The following is a 24,226-nucleotide window of genomic DNA, read 5'->3' on the forward strand; positions in this document are numbered from 1 at the left end:
AATTACTGGGAAAGAGAACTGAATATAAATTAACATTACTTACGTTCACACCGATATAATTACATAGTCGAAACATAACAATAAGCATAATTAATTTAATAAAAGTTAATTTAAATATTCAGAGAGTACAGTATCTGCAAGTTCTTTTGGGTACCTGCCATATCCACCTCATCAAAGATCTAGAGCTGAACTTCATCAACCATTACACGAAAAGAGCAGATCGCGTGTAGATCAACACCACCAACCATCCAGCCATCTTATCAACAAAATCAAGCGGCACAAGTCTTTCTTTAATTCTGATGCCTTAAAGGAAAAAAAGAACATGCTGTTGCGAAGAACTGAAAGTTTTCATCAGGATATTAATAGTTTCAGGTAAATATTAATCAATCAAAAATTAAAATATTGTGTGTATTATGTAATATAAATGTACTTGTAACTTTTTTGAAGCTTTCCTTAAATAAACTAAATATTGTTGAGATATTTAAGTGAAAAATTTACTTGGGAGATAAAAATAAACTTCTCACGGGCATGATGACGTTTTTAAATCAGTTAGAAGATAATTTTCATTTAAAGATCCAGTATGGAATAATTAGCACATAATTTTAATCATTAAAAGATTTATTACTTTAGAGAAGAACATCAGGATTATAAAACAAGAGCAAGAAGTGCTGAACGAATTTTAGAGGTAATAGAAATATTAAAAATTGCACACTGTAATTTAGAGTTTGAATTTACAAAATTTCTGTAAAAATTAAATAGGTAGTTTTTAAAGTTAATGTAAAATATATATTTATCAAAATATTATGAAGACACAATTTTTATTTATCTGCGTAGTAGGATTTAAATATTTAGAAATATGACGTGATACATATTGTTAATCAAGTACTTTAAAAGGAAGAAAATTAAGCCGCGTTGTAATATAAATTTCGTGACCTCTTTTAATTTAACAGCGGCTAAATCACACTTGATGAAAACGGCTGCAAGTTTTGCACTAGCGGTTTCCAACCTTACAAATTCATGTGACAAGCTTTCCTGTGCAAAATCTAAATTTTAGTTACAGTATATTATTACAATTTATATCCTTGGATTAAAATAGATTATGTGGGGATAATACAGAATAAAAAACTTGTAGATTCTCTAATTTTAGGACATAAAACATGAAACAGCATTGAAAAAGTCCAAATCCATGGAGTTTATAAAGACAAAGATTTTACGTCGGCCTTCCAAATTGAAAACTCGCCCAGAAATTCTAGGACTTGGAAGGTCTATGTCAGAACTTCACACCACAAGGTAATATATTTTAAGCTTTTAAGAAAGGTGAAAAATAGATAATATAATAAAAAAAAGTTTCGTTTATTAACTTGTCTGTCTGATTTGTGTATTTCTAGAATTGCTTCGAATTTTTATTATCCAGTTGAAAAATGTAGTTATTGTACTTCCCGAGTAAATAAAGTTGATGTATTTGTTTACAATGGGAGAATATAGACCTTACGGACATTTAAATTTATGGAGTAGCTTTGATATTTGAAAGGGGATTGTGACGCATTTTTTTGTTTTTAAAGTTATACTAATGAATTTTTTATATGAAAAAATATGAGATCACAGATAAATAGATTTTATTTTTAATTTGGCCTATAAAATATTTGACAATATTATGATACACACACTAAACACACTTGCACAGGTTGTTTATCTATTTATAATTATTTATCGCATAATGTATAAGCAAAAATTTTAACATCAATCTTGTTTTGTTGGCTACGCTAAGCCAATGATTTTTAAGAATCGCTAAAAACCGTTTCCTATTCAGAGCATATAAAACGATTTCGAAGCCATACTTGAAAAGTGACTTATTGCATTGTATTTTAGACAGTGTTCTACGGATAATAAATTGACTTATTTTTATGATTAACTCAAGCTTTGTTGGCACCGAGAGGGCTCAGGCCAAGGCCAACAAACCGGTTTGATTGTTTAGTTTTGTTTTATTATTCGTAGAAAATGTCTATAATACGATATGATACTTGGTTTTTCAGTATTCTCAGAATCGGTTCTAACCTAACGGATATAAATCGGATTCACAGTGCAGTATAGCCATGGAAAAAGTTTTGTCAATTATAAATTTTTATATATCTCTCAATATAGCCCAATATCAAGTAATTATAATTTCATAAAATATTTTTTCTTTTATTTTAATATTTGTTAATTAAAAATTTTACTAATTAGATATTTAAAATTATTTTGTAAGCATTCTATAGAATGTTAATAATAATGATTTATAATGGGGTTTATTTATAACAATATATTTACTTACGTCAATTGGTTACCGCCTATTACAGAGAGAGAGCAACATCCTTAATCATTTTTAGTAGCGAAGCTACTCTATAATTCACAATGTCCGTCCGTCCGTCCGTCTGTCCGTCCGTCCGTAATTAATGAATTGGGGGAAACGTGATTTTCTCAGCTTCTAAATAAAAGATAGAGAGCTGAAATTTTTTGACAACATTCCCATCATTAAGGAGCACAATTAACTATAAAACATCAATGGCGGTCGGACTGCTTTTTAGCAGGTTTTAGGCTATTTTTTATATTTTCCAAATTTTCCCCATATCTTTGGTGTTTATGGTCCGATTTTCAAAATTTTTTCAGTTAAAGATATCAAAATTAAATTTCCCGTCATTTGAAGAAACAACAATGACGGTCAGACTGCCTTTTTGCAGATTTTTGGCTATTTTTATATTTTTTACATTTTTCCCCATATCTTTGGTGTTTATGGTCCGATTTTCGAAATTTTTTAAGTTATAGATATCAAAACTAAATTTCCTGTCGTTTGAAGAAAACAACAATGACAGTCAGACTGCCTTTTTGCAGGTTTTTGGCTATTTTTATATTTTTCACACTTTTCTCCATATCTTTGGTGTTTATGGTCCGATTTTCAAAATTTTTTCAGTTAAAGATATCAAAATTAAATTTCATGTAGTTTGAAGAAAACAACAATGACAGTCAGACTGCCTTTTTGCAGGTTTTTGGCTACTTTTATATTTTTCACATTTTTACACATATCTTTGGTGTTTATGGTCAAATTTTCAAAAAAATTTCAGTTAAAGATATTAAAATTAAATTTCTGGCGTTTTAAGAAAAGAAACAATGGCGGCCAAACTGCCTTTTAGCAGGTTTTGGGCTATTTTTAAATGTTTGACATATTTCCCCATATCTTTGGTATTTTTGGTCTTATTTTAAAACTTTTTGCATTAACAGTTTCAATATATTTTTTCCCATTGTTATGTGCATCTAGTATGTAATTTACTTTAACCGTCTTCATCATACCAAATAAAACAAGGTTTTGTGTTTATTTTCTCCAATAAATCTATTCTTGATTTAAATAAATACACTTTAAATCTACTTCTACGTATTACCATCCACAATTTTTTGTGCTTCGCTACTTATGGATGTTGTCATCCTTGTTAAACTATGAATAATTTTAAAGAATATGAAATGTATTATGTAAAGATACATACTTTGATCACATAAAATGAAAATTTAAAAAAAGCAGCATTAACTCTAATCAAAACAATGAAGACATCATAAATAGCAAAGCACCAATGATCATAGTTGGACCAATTGAGTTATAGAGCAGATGTTCAGTTGACATGAAAATCCATCTGAAATATGAGCCGAGATAATCACGTTTAAAAGTATTTTAGACAGAACAACATTTTGAATTATAGAGCTACGTTTAAAAAGAAACCTTCGTTCAATCTTATTAAGGCGGGTCTCTTATGGCTTATACCAATCTTTTTAGTGGCGAAGCTACTCTATAATTTGAAATGTCCGTCTGTCTTAGTTTGGGGGAAACGAGATTTTCTCGGCTCCTATAAAAGATAAAAGGCTGAAATTTTTTGACTACATTTCCATTATTAAGGAACCCAATTAACTATAAAACATCAATGGCGTTCGGACCGCTTGCAGCAGGTTTTAGGCTATTTTTGTATTTTTCACATTTTTTTCCATATCTTTGGTGTTTATGGTCCAATTTCCAAAATTTTTTCAGTTTTAGATATCAAAATAAAATTTCCTGTTATTTCAAGAAAACAGCTATGACTATCAGACTGCCTTTAAGCAGGTTTTAGGCTATTTTTGTATTTTTCACATTTTTATCCATACCTTTGGAGTTTATGGTCCGATTTCAAAAAAAATTTCAGTTATAGTTATCAAAATAAAATTTCCTTTCTTTTCAAGAAAACATCAATGGCGGTCAGACTGCCTTTTTGCAGGTTTTTGGCTATTTTATATTTTTCACATTTTTTCTCATATTTTTGGTGTTTATGGTCCGATTTTAAAATTTTTTTAGTTAAAAATATCAAAATTGAATTTCCTGTTGTTTTAAGCATTCTGTATGTAATTTACTTTGGCCGTCAGTCTGTTAGTCATAGTACTGATATATAAGTATTAAAAAATTTAAAACAAATGTTGAAAAGATTTCGTGATTTTTGTGATACATGTTTTTGACAACTAATCTTTAAATTCTTATACATAATTTTTGTGCTTCGCTACTTATGGATGTTGTCATCCTTGTTATTGTATAATGTAAAATATTATCATAAATAGACTGTGACACAACTATTTCTTGCGTTATTGTTTCTACGCTAAGCCAATGATTTTTAAGAATCGCTAAAAACCGTTTCCAATTCAGAGCATATAAAACGATTTCGAAGCCATACTTGAAAAGTGACTTATTGCATTGTATTTTAGACAGTGTTCTACGGATAATAAATTGACTTATTTTTATGATTAACTCAAGCTTTGTTGGCACCGAGAGGGCTCAGGCCAAGGCCAACAAACCGGTTTGATTGTTTAGTTTTGTTTTATTATTCGTAGAAAATGTCTATAATACGATATGATACTTGGTTTTTCAGTATTCTCAGAATCGGTTCTAATCTAACGGATATAAATCGGATTCACAGTGCAGTATAGCCATGGAAAAAGTTTTGTCAATTATAAATTTTTATATATCTCTCAATATAGCCCAATATCAAGTAATTATAATTTCATAAAATATTTTTTCTTTTATTTTAATATTTGTTAATTAAAAATTTTACTAATTAGATATTTAAAATTATTTTGTAAGCATTCTATAGAATGTTAATAATAATGATTTATAATGGGGTTTATTTATAACATTATATTTACTTACGTCAATTGGTTACCGCCTATTACAGAGAGAGAGCAACATCCTTAATTATTTTTAGTAGCGAAGCTACTCTATAATTCACAATGTCCGTCCGTCCGTCCGTCCGTCCGTAATTAATGAATTGGGGGAACGTGTATGTGAATGTAAAGAATGAACGTTGAACAAATTAGTTTCTGAGGATTAATGTTAACTATGTTTATTTTAATGACTATAATAATTATCTAGTTCTCCTGTGGGAGTGAGACTTGGAACAAATTACACTCCCTCTCCTTCGGAAATTAGAATTAACAGAACAAGGTAAGAATGTTAATACGTTTGTAGAATGCAATGTAGCTCATTTAACATGTCAAATGTTATTTCAAGTCAAACGAACAAATTTAGTAGTTTATTTGCTTCAAAAGGCATACACAATCCCTACACATCTGAAAGTCAGTATTTCAAATTGTCCTTATGTCTAATATAAATTTCACTTTTTATTCCATTAGTCAGATTTTGTTACATTTTTAAGGATTGATCGTTTATTTCAAAGTAAAGAAATAATTTGCGATGTAACTTTTTTTCTAGTATGGCTTCGAATCTGACTAATATCCGCTGAGTTAGAACCGGTTCTCAGGCATACTAAAAAACCATGTATACCATCGTATTAAAGACAATTTTCTACTAATATTAAAATACAAATAATAAAATTAATAATAACTTTGTTAGCCTAAGACTTTAGCCCCCGGGGCTAACAAAACTAGTTTTAATTTTATATTTAGCATCCGCGGAAATCTGTCTATAATACGATGCGATAAATAACTTTCTTGAACTACGACTCGGCACATAATATATTACTCCCTCTCTCTTTTAGAATATTTTTTTCTTCTCATTTTCCCTCTCTAATATGTTTTCTTTTAAACTTTTAACGGTAGAACCCCTTTCCGGACCTTAATCTGTCGTGGAGGGGGATGGGGCTATTATCTCTGCTCCTATTAAAGCTAGAGAGCTAGAAAAATCGTGCATGTACCCAGTTTCATAATGAATTTCCGACTTTTAAGTCGGTCGTTTTTGCTTCCTTCACCCTTTTATTTAACAAACTATGTTTTTAGGTCCTTCATCACTTAAAAATTTTAAACGGCTGTGATTTCCTTATTTTTTATGTTTATTTTTATGGATATTTTATATTAGAAATCTCAAAACCTAAATTTCGGGGCGGCGGCAGCTGTTCTTGGCAACTGCTGCCGGCAGGAAAAGAGCGGCGGATTTAGATGAAATTTTAATATGTCATGTAGACATGTTTGTTAAGCTTAAGTTTAAAATTTGAAGTCTTTAAGTCAAAAATTGCGGTCACAGGAGCCTTTTAAAGATTTCTAGAAACCTGGAGGATCAGGATACCTGGAACCTGATATTGACCCGAACACCTATATTTCATATGAGGATGTACTACTATAGAATATTTTAGTATTTTGGTATTATAAAATGCTTTGTTTAAGTTCAAAAAATATTTTTCCTTTTTACCTTTTTAATGACTCTGCTTTGTCGTTTTTGCTTCCTTCACCCTTTTATTTAACAAACTATGTTTTTAGGTCCTTCATCACTTAAAAATTTTAAACGGCTGTGATTTCCTTATTTTTTATGTTTATCTTTATGGATATTTTATATTAGAAATCTCAAAACCTAAATTTCGGGGCGGCGGCAGCTGTTCTTGGCAACTGCTGCCGGCAGGAAAAAAGCGGCGGATTTAGATGAAATTTTAATATGTCATGTAGACATGTTTGTTAAGCTTAAGTTTAAAATTTGAAGTCTTGAAGTCAAAAATTGCGGTCACAGGAGCCTTTTAAAGATTTATAGAAACCTGGAGGATCAGGATACCTGGAACCTGATATTGACCCGAACACTTATATTTCATATGAGGATGTACTACTATAGAATATTTTAGTATTTTGGTATTATAAAATGCTTTGTTTAAGTTCAAAAAATATTTTTCCTTTTTAATGACTCTGCCAGGTTAGCTCGCATCCTGTTACCGACAGGATAGAAATATTTAAAAACTTCCAACTTTCAGTTATGAGTCATACCCTTATTTAAAAAGTCACTCTTTTATTGCTCTTTCACACACAGAAAATGAGATAGAAAAAAACCGGAACGTTAAGGGTTAAATTAATGCCTTCATGTTTATCATTTTAAACTCAAACACCCTAGCATAACACAAGGCTTCGAAGCAAGGTTGAATTAAAAAGCTTTCGTTAAATGATAGTTGTAATAACGTGGAAACCAGTTATCAATGTATTTTTTTGTATCTTGGAAGTTTTCTTTCTTAACAATTATTCCCCAACAAAGTATGTATATAAATCTTATTTTTTTTAAAAAACCTTTACAGGAGAAATTTTATTTCATGTAAGTATGAAAATTATATACTAATTGTTATAATTGATTTAAAGGGGACAAAAATAATAGGTGAACATTGTTTCTTTTTTCTTATATTTTTTTCTGGAGAAAATTTTGCATTCGATTCGTGTGTCTTCGTGTGTGTGTGTGTTGAAAAATGCGTACTTCAGAGATGGGTTTTTAATAAATGCCGCGTTTTTTCGACAATTTTTTAGACATTGATTGATTATTATTATAGCCATTTGTATAATGTCTAATACAACTTAAATCCATTTTCGCTGCATATTTATATTATTAGATATTATACAAATGGCTAAAATGATAACTTTAAAGTTTTGATTTCTTAATTTGTATACTCTGTTAAAATCGTATGGGGCATTGATCTTCAAGATGAAATAAGGTTAAAAATAGAGTATACAACTTAAGGATTCAAAATTTTAAAATTATTATTTTGGTCATTTGTATAATGTCTAATACAGATCTAAAAAGATGCATTAATAAATATGCAGCGAAAATGGATTTAAGTTGTATTAGACATTATACAAATGGCTAAAATATTAATTTGAAAATTTTGAATTCTTATGTTGTATACTCTCCCATCGTCTTCGTTCAATCAATCAATGTCGAAAAAAATGTCGAAAAAACGCGGCATTTATTAAAAATCCATCTCAGGGTATTTATATCATCCAGAATTAATCAATGATCTTTGTACAGATAATAAACTTTAAGGCGTATTATTTACCCTAGTCAATACTCCTGAGGCACTTTTACGCAAATTATTTTTACACTTTTTAAAAATTTAATAAAATAGTATATAATCTAAAAAAATAAACATTTAAATTATCATTCCATTGCAAAAAAACGCAATATTGGGTTTGTTTAAATATCCATTTAATTAAGTTTTTTTCAAGAATTTCATGTGTGGGAAAATTTTTCAAACGTGTGAACCATTTATTTTGATTTAAATGGTACATATGATTTTCATTTAAATTCATTTTTTGGACCCGTGGGAAATTTTTTTTAACGTGTAAACCATTTAATTTTCATTTAAATGACATATATTACTTTGAAGCAGGCTGTGAAAAAAAGTGGCTTCGAAAATGAGAGAATATATACTATTAAGTAAAATTTCTTAGCATTTATATAGTAAAACTCCATACATACACAGTTATGGAATCTCGACCACAAAGATTTTTTTATCCAATCTTGACAAGTGAGGTATTTTTGGAAAGAGGAATATATATAGAAAACGCCTATGAAAATTAGAAAATCCGCAGAAATCATATTTGCAAGTTATTTGCAAAAATCTGCAATGCTAATTTGCAAAATTAATTTCATGCCTTAAATTACTTATTTAGAAAAAATCTTTTTATGAAATGTGTTTATTTATAAGTTTAGAACATACTTAGGGCAAAAAAAATTTCTTTAGTGTTACTTTTTTCACCTTATATATGAAAAAAGCAGTTTCTCACATTTTATGATAAAAAAAGGTATAGGAACAAAAAATATGATTTTTCTTGATGTAAACACAATAATTGGCATAAAATCTATCATCCTAAATGTAAAAATCAGATATAGAATACTTTTTAGAGCTAATATAGTGCAAAAAGTAACCAAGTCATTTTTGCAAAGTATGAAAATCTGAAGAAAATAGTTCTTTTTGCTTTTGATATACATATCAGATAAATGTATATAAAATTAGTGATTAAAAACTATAAAACATGTTATAAATTTTTTCAACAATGTCATTGATTAAATTGCACTTTTAGATTTAAGAATTACCAAAGTAGTGCATAAAAACTCTTTTTTATGATGTAATTAAACAAAATAAATGCCAAAAAAACAACTACAAAATGGTCTACTGCATTATAAAAAACGCCTAATTGTTGATTTGAATTTATTTTGTTTAATAACTTAAAAACAAGAGTTTTTATGTGCTACTTTGGTAATAAGTAAACCTAAAAGTGCATTTTAATCAATGATAGGGTTGAAAAAGTTATAACTTGTTTTATAGTTTTTGATCACTAATTTTATATACATTTATCTGATATGTATATCAAAATCAAAAAGAACTATTTTCTTCAGATTTTCATACTTTGCAAAAAAGTCTTGGTTACTTTTTGCACTATTTTTGCTCTAAAAAGGATTCTATATCTGATTTTTACATTAAGGATGATAGATTTTATGCCAATTATTGTGTTTACATCAAGAAAAAACATATTTTTTGTTCCTATACCTTTTTTTATCAAAAAATGTGAGAAACTGCTTTTTTCATATATAAGGTGAAAAAAGTAACACTAAAGAATTTTTTTTGCCTTAAGTATGTTCTAAACTTATAGGTAAACACATTTCATAAAAAGATTTCTTTCTAAATAAGTCATTTAAGGCATGAAATTAATTTTGCAAATTAGCATTGCAGATTTTTGCAAATAACTTGCAAATATGATTTCTGCGGATTTTCTAATTTTCATAGGCGTTTTCTATATATATTCCTCTTTCCAAAAATACCTCACTTGTCAAGATTGGATAAAAAAATCTTTTTCGTCGAGATTCCATAACTGTGCATAATTTCATATTTCTGATGCGTGGGAAAAAAGTATTAGTTAATAGTTATTTCTCGTATCGTATTATAAACGGCTTTCCGCGGATATAGAATGTACAATTATAAGATTAAAACTAGTTTTTTTAGCCCCGTGGTGCCGAAGGCATCGGCTAAAAAAACTGGTTTTAATCTTATGATTGTACATTCCTATATTTGTAGAAAACTGGATATAATACGATGCTAGACATAGTTTTTTCGTATGGATGAGAACCGGTTCCTATCCACCGGATTCGAATGAATACGAGAAAAAAATAATCTACATTTCCAGTATATCTTCGAAACCGATTAATACACGGTGGATTAGAACCGGTTCTCCGCCATACTGAAAATTTATGTATAGCATCGTATTATATTCAGTTTTCTACGATTATAAAAATGTACAGTAAAAAACTGGCTTTAATCTTAAAATTGTACATTTTTATATCCATCGAAAACTGTTTATAATACGATGCGATAAATAACTATGCACATGAGATATTTATTTAAAACTTATTATTACAATCATATAATGTGACCAATCAAGAAAACAAGAACAAGTTACTGCTAGTAGCCATACGGGTTCAGTTGGTACAACATAGCTAAACTGTGAAACATATGGTTGCCATAAAGAGGATTGTTGAAGTTCTGTATGGTTAGTTAGAATCCACGACTGGAAGGAGGTACAACATAGTGGGTGGTAGGTATGCATTGGCCTCTCAAGTGCTAGTTTCCATAAATGGTTGGATTTAATCTACAATTGGTTGGAGGATAGACTGTGATGTCTGCTGGGTAACAATCGAACATTGTTTAAAGTCATCTGTAGATTTGGCTGACTTGCTAATACTCGGTTGCAGTTTGTTTTATCATTTATTAAATTTAATTGTTTTCTCTGGAGAAGGCTTTTTAAATTATGTTTATCTACAACCATTTCTGATGGATCCAGAGATTTTTTATCCCAAGAAGAAAAGGAAAAATTAAATAATAAGTAACAATACTTTGTTTCTTTTTAATTTCCAAAGTTGATTCCTTCTTTTCGAATTCATCTTAGATGGGCATAATTTTTAATTACGTATCTTAACCAGTTGTCCATTAGTTATAACTAAATAAAAAATAATAGGAAAATATTACCTAAGTCAATATTGTTTTAATTGAATAATCTTCTTGAATAATTCAGCTTTAGATTTGTCGGTAGTTTTAGAATAACTAAATATTATTTCAATAAATTCGAACATTTTCTTGAAAAAATTCAAAGATTTTTAAAATTTTCTTTGAAAGATTTTTTTCCATTTTTTATTTTATTGTTAAACAAAAACACAACAGTAAAATAAATGAAAATTAAATGAAAAAACGTTTTATCATTTAATTCAAGAAATTATTCGCTAACATCATCTTTTTGTTGCAATAGAATGTTATTTAAGATGCGTGCCAATGTAGTAGTCAATCAAACTTGAGCAAAATAGTCTAACAAAAGTCTTATAAAGGATAAAAAAGCCGATTTTGTTGGTTATCTGATTTTTTATATGTTAAAGTGAACACGAAAATTGCAATATATACTTAAGGTTTTTTTTTTGTTTTTTTTAAATTTGGCATAAATATTCTAAAAGTATAGAATTGCACCTAAATTTTAAGCCCATATCATATTCAACCTATATTCGCCCTTTAAGTAATGAACGAAACCTTCTTTTACAAATTCAATGACAAAAAGTTTAAATAATGTATAATAATAATAATAATAATAATAATATTGATATTGTACAGGGTCATTCAAGAGAAATGATTTTTAAAAAAACTTAATTATGCATAGAAAATAAAACAATTATGTAAAATCCTTTATATATTTGGAAAACATATTATGGGACATTTATGTTTTAAATATTTAAAAATAATTATTTCAACAAATTATGCCCTAAAAACCGGTTTTTCCAAAGGCCTTTTTTCGAAGATTTATGGATTTAAGGGGTGTTAAAAAAATACACACATTTTTAAAATTCAAATTTGGTGGCTTGTGTTAATAGTAGAATAATTTTATGCATATCGTTATAACCGTCACAAGCTCTAGGTTTTGAAAATATAAGACCCGTTTTTGTGCTATTTGTAGTTTAGGAGCTATGTTGAAAAATGTGAGAAAAAGGATGAAAAGTTTTAAGTAATTGGAACATTTTACCACGTAGCTCCTATACTATACGTAGCACAGGAATGGTTCTTATATATTAAGAAACTAGAGCCTATGACGATTCTAACCATATGCATAACATTTTTCTACTATTAACACAAGCTGCGCAATTTGAATTTCAAAAATGTGTGCATTTTTTACAACCTTTAAATCAATAAATCTTTGAAAAAAAAGGCCTTTGGAAAAACCGGTTTTTAGGGCATAATTTGTTGAAATAATCATTTTTAAATATTTGAAACATAAATGTCCCATAATATGTTTTCCAAATATATAAAGGATTTTACATAATTGTTTTATTTTCTATGCATAATTAAGTTTTTAAAAAAATCATTTCTCTTGAATGACCCTGTATAATGTATAAAAATTATATTTGTGACTTAAGATATTGCGAATTGCAGCAACATAAATTTTATATTCCTTACACATTGTGAACTATTTTGTACTTATAATGTAAATATGTTAAAAGCACTTCCACACAATATCTTCATGTGAAAATATTGGCCTGTGTAAACAAGACTCAATAGTTTATTCTCAAAATACATTATCCTTATATGCATTAGAATTATATAAAAATAAAACTGTTTCACCAACAAAATACCTAATAGATTTGCACATACCAATTCTAGACCAAGAAACTTTATCTTTCAGCAATCAACAAACAAAAACTTTAGTCCTATGTAATTTTGGGTCCAGAATCATAATCTGTTAAACTGTTTTTAACCTATTTTTTAATCATATATCAAAAATATACTATGACACCAGTAGAATCAGACTGCAGAGCCCAAATTTGAATTAAGTCCCCAATAAACTTTTTTGGGGGGATTTAAATATCAATTTTATATGTTGCTGTGATCATTTTGACGGGAGCAAAAGCAACTTTTAGTTTGGGGTTAAATTGTTTATTACAGAACAATTTTATATGATTCAGTTTATATCAATACAAAAATAAAAAAAACTCTACTCTGTTCGATGGAAATAATTTTTTTTTTAAACAATCAATTTCAGACCTTTTGCTTTGGTCAAAATGACCACGGCAACAGTAAAAATTAATATTTAAATCCCCCCAAAAAAGTTAATTGGGGACTCTGCAGTCTGATTTTACTGGTGTCATAGTATATTTTTTATATATGTTTTAAAAATAGGTTAAAAACAGTTTAAGCAGATATTGCAATTTTAGTGTTTATCTCAACATATGATGGGTGAGACAGCAACAAAATTGTCTTTTTTACCCTTTTTAGGACTTTATTTGGACCTTTTTTCTTATCTTCAATTGATCATTATATTGGCACGTATCTTTTAAGCACATTTAAATGATTATTTTTTTCAATTATCAACTATTTTACTCAATTTTAAAATAGCGTAAATAATTAATATGTCATAGTTTGCCTTGCGCAATTCCAGGGATAAATATATAAGTGTTTAATTTTATTTGCTTTACAAATATCTTTGATTTAGAAGTTATTTTTCTCTTGATATATCTACCCTAGTGTAGTAGGTTTATGAGTAATGCATGATGCAACTTTTAGCAAAAGAATTAATATTTTAATTTTAAAATATATTTTTTTTAAATTAGTGGTTCAGTCCTCACTTTTAATGTACTTCTTTAAAATTATGTTATGAAAAATTTATTTGATCAAAAGTAAAAGTTGCAGCATCCTTTCCTTCGTCAAATCCTTTCCTCTTTTTATGACTATGATTGAACAAAAGCTTTATAATTCAACCTTCCTACGCAGCCTTGTGTGATGCAGGGATGTTTGAATTTCTTAGGGAACCACACTAGTTACGCGAAATGGCGTAATTATATCAACGAATCGGTTCGGTTTTTGGCTATAAAAGGACTTATACAGTTAAGTATGTCAATGTCTTTAAGTTATTTTTAATCTATATAATTGCATGCTTGAAATAAGCTCATATCATATCAAACCTATATTCGCCCTTTAACCCTTAACGGTCGGGGGGGGGGGGGGGCGTTGAACGCCCCCCCCATCCGGTTTTTTCTATCTCATTTTCTGTGTGTGAAAGATAAAGAGCCCAAACTGCGTGACTTTTTAAGTTTGGGTATGACACATAACTGAGAGTTGGAATTTTTTGAATATCTCCATCCTGGCGGGCACAGGATGCCAGCAAACCTGGCAGGGTCATCCAGGTAAAGAGCAAAAATATTTTTTTGACTTAAACAAAGTATTTTATCTTGCCAAAATACTAAAATATCCTCTAGTAGTACATCCTTATATGAAATACAGGTGTTCAAGTCAATTTCAGGTTCCACGTATGATCCTGCAGGTCCTGATCCTCCAGGTCTCCAGAAATCTTTAAAAGGCTCCTGTGGCCTCAATTTTTGACTTAGAGACTTCAAATTTTAAACTTAAGCTTTTCTTACATGTCTACATAACGTTTCAAAATTTTATAAAGATCCACCGCCGTTTTCCCGCCGACCGCCGACTGCGGCGGCTGGCAGCTGCCAAGTACAGCTGCGGCCGCTGAAATTTATATTTTGACATTTCAAATATAAAATTTACATAAAGATAAACATTTTCTGCAAAAAAATTGTTGTTCTAGCTTCAAAAATAAGAAAATTACAGCCGTTTGAAATTTTTAAGTAAAAAAGGACCTAAAAACAAAGGTTGTTAAAAAAAGGGTGAAGGAAGCGAAAATTGACTTTGACTTACTTAAGGTCGGAAATTCATCATAACACAGGGGACTTGTACAAAAAATTTAGCCCTCTAGCTCTAATAGGAACTGAGATAATATGGGGGGGCGTTGAACGCCCCCCCCCCCCCCCCCCCCGACTGATTAAGGTGCGGCAAGGGGCCCGACTGTTAAGGGTTAAGGTGTGTGTTAACAAAGATTATCTACAAAAGCAAATTGTTACTTTCATTCTTTTGACCTTTAAAATAAGGTATTAAATTATAGGAGTAGGGGGGAGAAATTCAAAATAAGGAAATATTCCTAATTTTTTAGAGCAAAGGGTCGGTCCGTCCATAACGGTAAGCTCTTTTTGTTAATTCAAACTTAGCATTATGAACCTACAATAGTTTAAGATTAGGAAAGCGTAGCATCCTTGCCAGAATGTCCGTACGTAAATTTCAAACATATAGATTTTATTTTTTTTTCGTCAAAACTTTATTATGTGTTATAGTTATCTTATTTATCTGATTTAATTTACATTTTTGTTTTGACTTATACAGCTTCAGTTCTGACGTTTATGTTTCGTTGAACTCTATTTGTTAAATCGAGAAACGTATTTTTTTTGATTTTTTTGTGATTTCTCTTGGGAGGGTGGTGGTACCCTCCCCCAAAATAGCTATAAACCTTCCCGGGACCTATGAGAATCTACCCTATTAAGGAAAACCCGATCGGTTCAGCTTTTAGCGAGATCCTTCGGTACAAACAAACACGCAGACAGACATCCTGTTACTTTAGTATAAGGATTACATTACCGGATATCCAGTCTAACCCTAATAAGAATCTCTTATGCATTGCTGCATATATTCTTTAAATGACGTCATTGTTAATTTGTTCCCACATTTTCAGAGAGATGAGAAAAAATAAACAAAGACAAGAAACTTGGGCTGAGAAGAAGGTAGAGTTTTGCAACCAATTACCAGTTAGGGGAAGGTTGGAAAGAAGTCACTCAAAGTCAGCTCAGGTAACATTTAATTCACTATTTCTGTCTGAAGGTTAAGATCTAAGTTACCACTGAACCGATTTGGCACTACTTTTCAGGGAATGTACCTCCTGTTCAAACTATGGTATATTTATATAAGATATTTTAGGGGGGGGGGGGGGGGCAGACAAGTAACCCTACTGCAAATGTTTTCTCAAAAAAAATTTTTTTGCAAGGTGCTCATTACTTATGGTAGAAGTTAATAGGTATAACAAGAATCGATACGTGGATATTGTGACTGAGGAATTTACTTGCTAATATAGTTATAAGCAATTGGTCAATGAGTATTTCCATGGTTGGGGAAAAAGAATAGGTAGAGTAATAAGCGGGTAATAAGCGGTTTCGTCTTAAAACAATCATTGTATAGGTCAAAATCTTATAAACAAATTATACAGGGAGGAAAGGAGGGACAATGGACCTAATATTCAATATTTTACTATCTCAAACCTAGGGTACCAGCTTAAATTGTTGGAAGTATTTAGACTGAATTCGGGGTCTTTGGGAACTAGCGCATAATTGCCGCGGAATTTGTTATGAACCTAGCAGACAAAAATAAAAAAACAAAGAATTTACACAATTTCTAGCAGACAAAAATTTATATAGTAAAAAATTACTTCGGCTGGTTCTAACAAATATTTTTTTCTCAAGAAAAATTCATTTGATTTCTAGAAACTTTACTGTGATATATGTTTAATAAACAATTTAAGAACCCTTTGTCTTATCCTGAATTTTGGTGGAATTAAAGAATATAGGAGGAGGGATAAAGAAGTTCCAAGAGCGATTTTTCTAGTGATTGGTTTCAGAATGTTTACTTCATTGTGATTTACTGCTAACCTAATTTATAAGTAGATGTTTTTTTTTCTTAGAACTCTTTCTCATTTTGAGTATTCTAATTTAGATAACCATTAACACTTAACAATTTTCTTCAAATTTTCTGGATAAATCTGGTTTTCATGGCCTTTCAGCAAAATTCTTAGATTGGATTAGTTGCCCATTGTCCCTTACCTTCTTCCCTGCAAATTATACCTCAAGAATCTGTTTTCCATGTAGAATCTGATTTTGGAAATATTAATGGACCAACACCAGATTTTGCAGGGAGGAAGGGAGGGGACAATGGGCAATTAATTCAATGTAAGAGTTTTCGCTGAAAATCCACAAACACCAGATTTATCCAGAAAATTTTAAAGTTTATAGGGTTATATAAATTAGATAACTCAAAATGAGAAAGAGTTCTAAAAAGAAAAGCATCTAATTATAAAATAGTTTAACAGTACAACACAATAAAGTAAACATTCTGAAATTTATCACTTGAAAAATTGCCCTTAGAACATCTTCATCCCCTCTTTAGATATCTTAACTACCACCAAAATTCAAGAGGGTTTTGATTGTTTATTACACAAATATCATAGTGGAGTTTCTAGACATGAAATGACATTTTCTTGGGGGAAAAAAATATTTGTTAGAACCAGCCGAAATAATTTTATACAATATAAATTTTTTGTCTGCTAGAATTTGTGATAATTGTTTCATTCATAACAAATTCCGCGGCAACTGTGCACTAGTTCCCAAAGTCCCCAAATTAAGTCTAAATCCTTCAAGAACACTTTAAGCTGGTACCCAAGGTTTGAAATCCTAAAATATTGAATATTCGAACCATTGTCCCCTCCCCTTCCTCCCTGAGATTTTGACTATTTAACTTTAAATGCAGCTAGGTCCCTAACGTCTGGCAGCTCAGTTGGTGCACGCATATCATTAAAACCAAAATTAGAAGGTCTAAAAGAAATCTCCTATAATCAATTACTAAAATTGCACAAGAAATACACAGCACCTCAAAATCGCTAAATAAATTTAAATTTTCGCGCATTTTGATTTGCTGTGCAATTCCTGTGAATTTTTATGCCTTTTAAAAAAAAAGTAATCTAGTTTTTACTTCTATAACGAATTAAAAAATATTTCAATGCTTTCTTGTCATTTGTAAAGCCTTTGGGATATTAAAAACGATGGTCCTTAAAAAGTTTGTCTTTCTGTTCGTAACATCTTAGAACATATTTAGATGTAAAGGTGTTTGAGTATTATATATTTTTTCTGGTACTGAACTCCCCAAGCCAAAGAAGAACATAAGAAATTAATGACTAATTTCTGTCAATAGTAAGTAGGTCTAAAAAGTATTTACCTTTTACTTGACATTTCTTAATCGAGAGTTTGATAAAACACTTCCATTACTCATATATCATAATATTTTAATACAATATAAACTTAAACTTTTTTAGGATTTATATGACTGGAGACAAGATACTCCATTTTGGAACTTAAGAAAGCCCAATATACCAGTACCAATTGTTAAAGAAAATATTCGTAATGTGATCCAAGTACCAGAGTTGAGTGTGTGTTCTGACTCTGGACCTTCAGAATGGGCAACTCCAAGTCCTGGACCTCCAGAGTGGACTCCTCCAAGTCCTGGACCACCTCGCTGGGTTCCTCAATGGAATTCTTCACAAAACAACATTATCCTTAAATCAAGTCAAAACAATGAAGACATCAGATTAAAGGTACCTTCAAATTTTTTTTAGATGAAAAAAATTAAAATCATTAAACAAATGATTTCTAACGCTTTTTTATTTAAGGTTGAAAAAGAGAATCTTAATCAAGCTGTTAATTCATTGATGCAGGTAAAATTAAATATTCTAGTTCTAGGGGGGTACACAAATTTTCAAAATTGAAAAAAAATTTCCAAGAGGATATTACCGAAACTTGTTTACCCTCCCTTTCCTTGATCAGAACTTGGAAGAATATAACAAATTACCTAATTTCCTTAAATTATATCTACCTTTATATTTCTATTGTTTCGTTTTTAAGAATTAATTCAATAATAATTCTTTAATGCAGAGAGGACAGATTTATTTACCTGAAGTGAAGAGAACAGATTCTAATTCTACTACCAATTCTCGTCAGTTAAAGGTAATCCATTCAGGTTAAATTTCTTACGCCCCTTTTCCAAACTTATGAAAGACTTCATAAAAGCAAAGTTGTTCAAAATTGTGAATAAATAATCTTTGCTTTTCTTGTCATGATTATGCAGAAACTCCTTAGGGATAAGATTTGAATTTGAAATTTTTAAATCTAATTTCCTCAAAAAGACCCCGCTGAAAAATTTTGGTTTACCTGGAATTACCATGGTTTTATGTCTAATTTAATCATACATAGGTCCGAAGCTCGGCACTTACTTTTGTCTTGATTCAATTGTAGCCTGGCGTGATATAGATGTAATCCTCAATCAATTTAAGATACATTATGTTATCACGCAATAAGAAATCCTGCCTTAGTGTTAATTTTTTCGAGCATTTAATTTCCCCTAATCGCAGTATCAAGCTTCGATCCAGTTATCGAGCATTTCATTTTCTAGTGCTGGTTTAATTGGAAAGTTATCAAAATATTTAAAAACACCATATTTTTTAGAAGATCTGACTGTACAATTAATTACAGGACTACCGAGAGACAAGTCAAGTTGAAATTACAGAATTAGAACATCTTCCACTATATGTTAGCAGGAATGAAAATGAGTATCATAATAACAATCCTACAAAATATTTGACTGGAGAGACCCGCGGGGATGATGGATCAACATATTCTGCAGCGAGCACTCTCCCTATACACTCTCATCCTCCAGTTGTTGAAGATATTCCTTTACACAGTGCTCTACTTGATCTTCCTGGAGGATTGTACTAATATACACTTGACATCTACCCTTTTATATATATATCCTTATACTAAAGTAACAGGATGTTTGTTTGTGTGTGTCTGTACCGAGGGATCTCGCTAACCGCTGAACCGATCGGGTTCTCCTTAACAGGGTAGCTTCTCATATGTCACGGGAAGGTTTATAACTATTTTGGGGGAGGGTACCACAACCCTCCTAAGAGAAATCGCCCCTAGAAAAAAATTACCCCCCCTGTAGCCGCTAGTTATACAGAAAGAAGCTATTTTGAAATAAAGCATCAACTTTATGTTATACTACGATAATTTGCTCAAACATAAAACAGTTGTGTATAGTCTCCAGCGGCCTTAAATAACTTATTTTAAATGCGACTGTATAAAAACATACTTTTCAAATTTAGAGACTAACGACTCAAATTTCAAATAATCTATTTTCTCGTATTCATTCGAATCCGGTGGATAGGAACCGGTTCTCATCCATACGAAAAAACTATGTCTAGCATCGTATTATATCCAGCTTTCTACGAATATAGAAATGTACAATCATAAGATTAACATAGGCGTCCAAGGGGGGGGGGGTAATGGGGCGATTACCCCCCCCCCCCATTTAAAATTTACCCCTACCCTGGGGGTGCCGTAGGCACCTCCAACCATTTAGGAGGGGGTATTTACCCCCCCCAAACAATTTTGGGGGGGTAAATACCCCCCAAAAAATAGAAAATCTCTAACAAAAAAAAATTTTGCGCGCTTCGCGCGCATTTTTAATACTAGATTTTTGATAAAATTTAAATTACCCCCCCCCAACAATTTTACCCCGGGGGTAAATTTTGGGGGGGGTAAACAAATTTTACCCCTGCCAACAGATTTCAGGGGGGGTAATTACCCCCCCCCAAGCAAATTTTACCCCCGGGGTAAAAATTTAGGGGGGGGTAAAAAAAATTTGCGGCGCGCTTCGCGCGCCATTTTACCCCCCCCAAAATAAAAAGCTTAAAACCAGTTTTTTTAGCCGATGCCTGCAGCACCTCGGGGCTAAAAAAACTAGTTTTAATCTCATAATTGTACTTTCTATATCCGTGGAAAGCCGTTTCTAATACGATGCGAGAAATAACTATTCTATAATCTATCTACTGTATAAAGTAAAACCAAAAAATTGTAAAGTTATTTTTTGTATAACTTGTCCATTTAAATTTGTACAATAAATTCTTAAAGTTAAATCCCTGGACATATTTATTTTGCTTTGTTACATGATAAAAGTTAATGTTAAAAGTATAAATACTGGGTGTTTCAAGAGAAACGCTTTAAAAAATCTTAATTATGCATAGAAAATAAAACAGGGTGGAGGGGGGGAGGTTTATGCAACCACCTCGTAATGCGCAAATGGCACTTAGAACCCGAATTTCGGTATGAAACTTGGCATGAGTAATCTTTGATTGGTAGGTCTATTTTCCCAAAATCGAACAAAAAGTTGGTAAAGTAACGGCTAACGGTTGACGGTTCATCGGTATAAATAATTTTTAAAATTCAAATTGCGCGGCTTGTATCAATAGTAGAATTAGAATCGTCATAAGCTTTAGTTTTCTGATATATCCCTTTGCTACGCATAATATAGGAGCTATGTTGAAAAATGTGAGAAAGGTTGAAAGTTTAAAGTAAGTTGTAACATTTTACCACAATTTTAGGGTATCCATAACGTTTTTCTACTATTATGCACAGTGCGATCTTTTGCCAAAAAGTGGGACATTAAGAGTAGACAAAAGTAAACTTCAATAAATGAGCTGTATTTGAAGAAATGATGTATTTTTTTTTGCTTTAGCTAGGAAATAACTTAAATTTTGCCTCTGTTAACTTCTAATGTGCATTTGGTAAGTTAAAGTATGTCTTGCTGTTTTGGAGGAGCGAAACTACCCTATTTTAAAAAATCTATAAACCTTCATAACTTTAGTTAGGATAAGAATATTTTACCAAAATAAACGTCTATGTGAATATTTCTTCAATGCAAACAATGTTTGTGAACAAGAATATAGCGTCAGGTGCACCCAGTTCGAGTCCCGGCATTTTTAGGTAGGTCCAGTATAAGTAAAATAGGACACTTACAAGGCATATTTTTAAATATTTTTTTATAGATATAAACAACAAAAACATAATTTTTAAAAAACTTTTGATTTTGTGTTAATAGGTTTATTATAAGTCTAGCTATCTTCATTTAGAGTTTGTAAAAAAATATAAACATAATTACTTATATTATTCTCACACACATATTGCTCTCTCTCTCTCACACATGCATATATAAGGTTTTAGCATGTTGCATATTGATGTTATTATTGCAAAACCCACGGCTTCCTGGCTGTTTCTGGGTAAAATGGAGAAAACTGATTCATTGGGGTTAAAAATCTTACCTAATTCTCACAAAATGTTATTTTACACCCCTAAAAATATTTTTCTTTAATTAGACATTAGTACAGATATCTGAAAAGTACCTGAACCAAAAATTATTTTCATATACTGAACATTTACTGAACACATACTGTATTTTTTGTCACTTTGAAAAAAATTGGGTAAAAAAATCTGGAAAACCATCAAAACAAAAAGAAATTTTTGGTCCTACCCCAACCGTAGAAGTCCCAAACGTCGGAGTGGACAAACGCAGGAGTCCCAAACGTTGGAGTGGACAAACATAGTAGCGGGAAAAACGTCGGAGTGGACATTGCTGAAGTAAAACGCAGGAGTCTCCGCTAATTTAATAATATGACAATTTTGAAATTTTTTATATCCCTTTCTACAAAAAAAATGGTTATGGCCGCAGCGCTCGGCCCCCTAGCCTGCCTAGCCGCAGCGCTCGGCCCCCTGGCCTATAACCTAACCTAACCTAACTAAGAAAAATAAGGGGACCGAGGAGGGGGGGGGGGGGTTGTATAAAAAAATTAAAAATTAAAAAAAAATATTTTGGGACTCCGACGTTTGTCCCAAAAATCCTGCGTTTGTCCACTCCGACGTTTGTCCCACTCCTGCGTTTGTCCCACTCCGACGTTTGGGACTCCTGCGTTTGTCCACTCCGATGTTTTTCCACTCCTACGTTTGGGACTCCTACGTTTGTCGTGGAACCAAGTTTTTCACTAATTTTTTAAACTGGCATAAATCCGCCAAAAATAATAATTTTTAAAAAATTCTTTTCAAACTGTCTACTTACAGCCATTTTTAATTCCTAGCAGCGTGTCGGAGCCGTTTAATTTTGATGCGGCTCTGGATCCGCAGAGCCATATCTGAAAATACGGCTCCGGCTCCTACCTTAAAATTAATGTATCAATTTTTGTTCATTATTGAATTTGATAAAATAAAATAAATAATATAAAATATTTTGCTTTTATTTGATTATAGCTATATAAAAGTAGAAGTATGTGTGTATTTGTTATGTAACAATAGTTTTTCAGTTTATTATATAGAAATAGACCAATGTCAAATTATAATATTACTTTTAAAAATCATTTTAAGCTTATCTGGAGCATTTGAATTTTCGAGCATTTGAATTTTAAAAATGTGCGCACTTATTCGACAACCTTAAAATCCATAAATCTTAAAAAAAGACCATTTGGAAAAACAAATTTTTAAGACAGAATTTGTTCAAAAATTGTTTTCAAATATTCGAAACATCAATGTCCCAGAACGGGTTTTCCAAATATATAAAGCATTTTCTCGTTTTCATTCGAATCCGGTGGATAGGAACCGGTTCTCATCCATACGAAAAAATTATGTCTAGCATCGTATTATATCCAGCTTTCTACGAATATAGAAATGTACAATCATAAGATTAAAACCAGTTTTTTTAGCCGGTGCCTCCGGCACCTCGGGGCTAAAAAAACTAGTTTTAAATCTTATAATTGTACACTCTATATCCGCGGAAAGCCGTTTATAATACGATACGAGAAATAACTATTATATAATTGTTTTGTTTTCTATGCATAATTTTTAAATTTATTTAAGATTTTAAAAAAAGCGTTTTTCTTGAAACACCTGAGCTGTATTCAAATTTTACAGTTCGGAACTTTCTTATGAATAAAATAAAAAACATAACTATAATTGGCACTTTATTTAAAACTGATTTTAACTATATACTGTTGTATTGTACAGTATACATAAGCTTCTCTGCGGAGAGCGTCATTCATTACGGTGACTTAATTTGAGACACCTGCCATACTCGGCGAGGGTGAGGTAATAATGAGTAGCTCTCATAAGATAGCGGGTCAAGTCATAATGTGCTTGAACGTGGAGCTTGATAGCCCTAGTGGCTATACAAAAGTGTCTCAGCCTACTCCATGACTACTTAGGTCCAAACCCTAATCAATCAATCAATCAAAAGTATACATATATATAGTATATCTTATGGAAATATAAAAGCAATATTACCGACAGACTGACAGACCAAGTAAATTATAGGATGTGTGTAGTCGAGAAAATCATGTGTCCCTCTAAACGTAGCTGACAGACAAACGATCATATGAATTTACAGAATAACTTAGCTATTAAAAATAAAAAGAAGGC

The 24,226-nt window shown here is 31.0% G+C and overlaps 1 protein-coding gene across 4 annotated transcripts in view; it reads left to right on the forward strand.

The window, feature by feature from the left end:
* mwh (multiple wing hairs) overlaps positions 1-20,904 on the forward strand; it is a 73,800-nt gene extending 52,896 nt beyond the window's left edge. For 3 of the 4 annotated variants that reach the window (XM_080161027.1, XM_080161026.1, XM_080161028.1), the window contains exons 23-31: positions 123-372; positions 631-685; positions 1,148-1,290; positions 5,414-5,485; positions 15,844-15,958; positions 18,247-18,525; positions 18,601-18,645; positions 18,863-18,934; positions 19,460-20,904. In XM_080161027.1, the coding sequence (XP_080017153.1) occupies positions 123-372; positions 631-685; positions 1,148-1,290; positions 5,414-5,485; positions 15,844-15,958; positions 18,247-18,525; positions 18,601-18,645; positions 18,863-18,934; positions 19,460-19,702 (1,274 nt within the window). In that variant the 3' untranslated portion in view covers positions 19,703-20,904. Of the gene's footprint in view, positions 1-122; positions 373-630; positions 686-1,147; positions 1,291-5,413; positions 5,486-15,843; positions 15,959-18,246; positions 18,526-18,600; positions 18,646-18,862; positions 18,935-19,432 lie in introns of all 4 variants that reach the window. The other variant, XM_080161029.1, reaches the window with a different exon arrangement.
* Positions 20,905-24,226: the final 3,322 nt, after the last annotated feature.

Source organism: Acartia tonsa, chromosome 5 (assembly GCF_053477335.1).
Source record: "Acartia tonsa isolate MP-2025a chromosome 5, ASM5347733v1, whole genome shotgun sequence".
NCBI lineage: Eukaryota > Metazoa > Arthropoda > Copepoda > Calanoida > Acartiidae > Acartia > Acartia tonsa.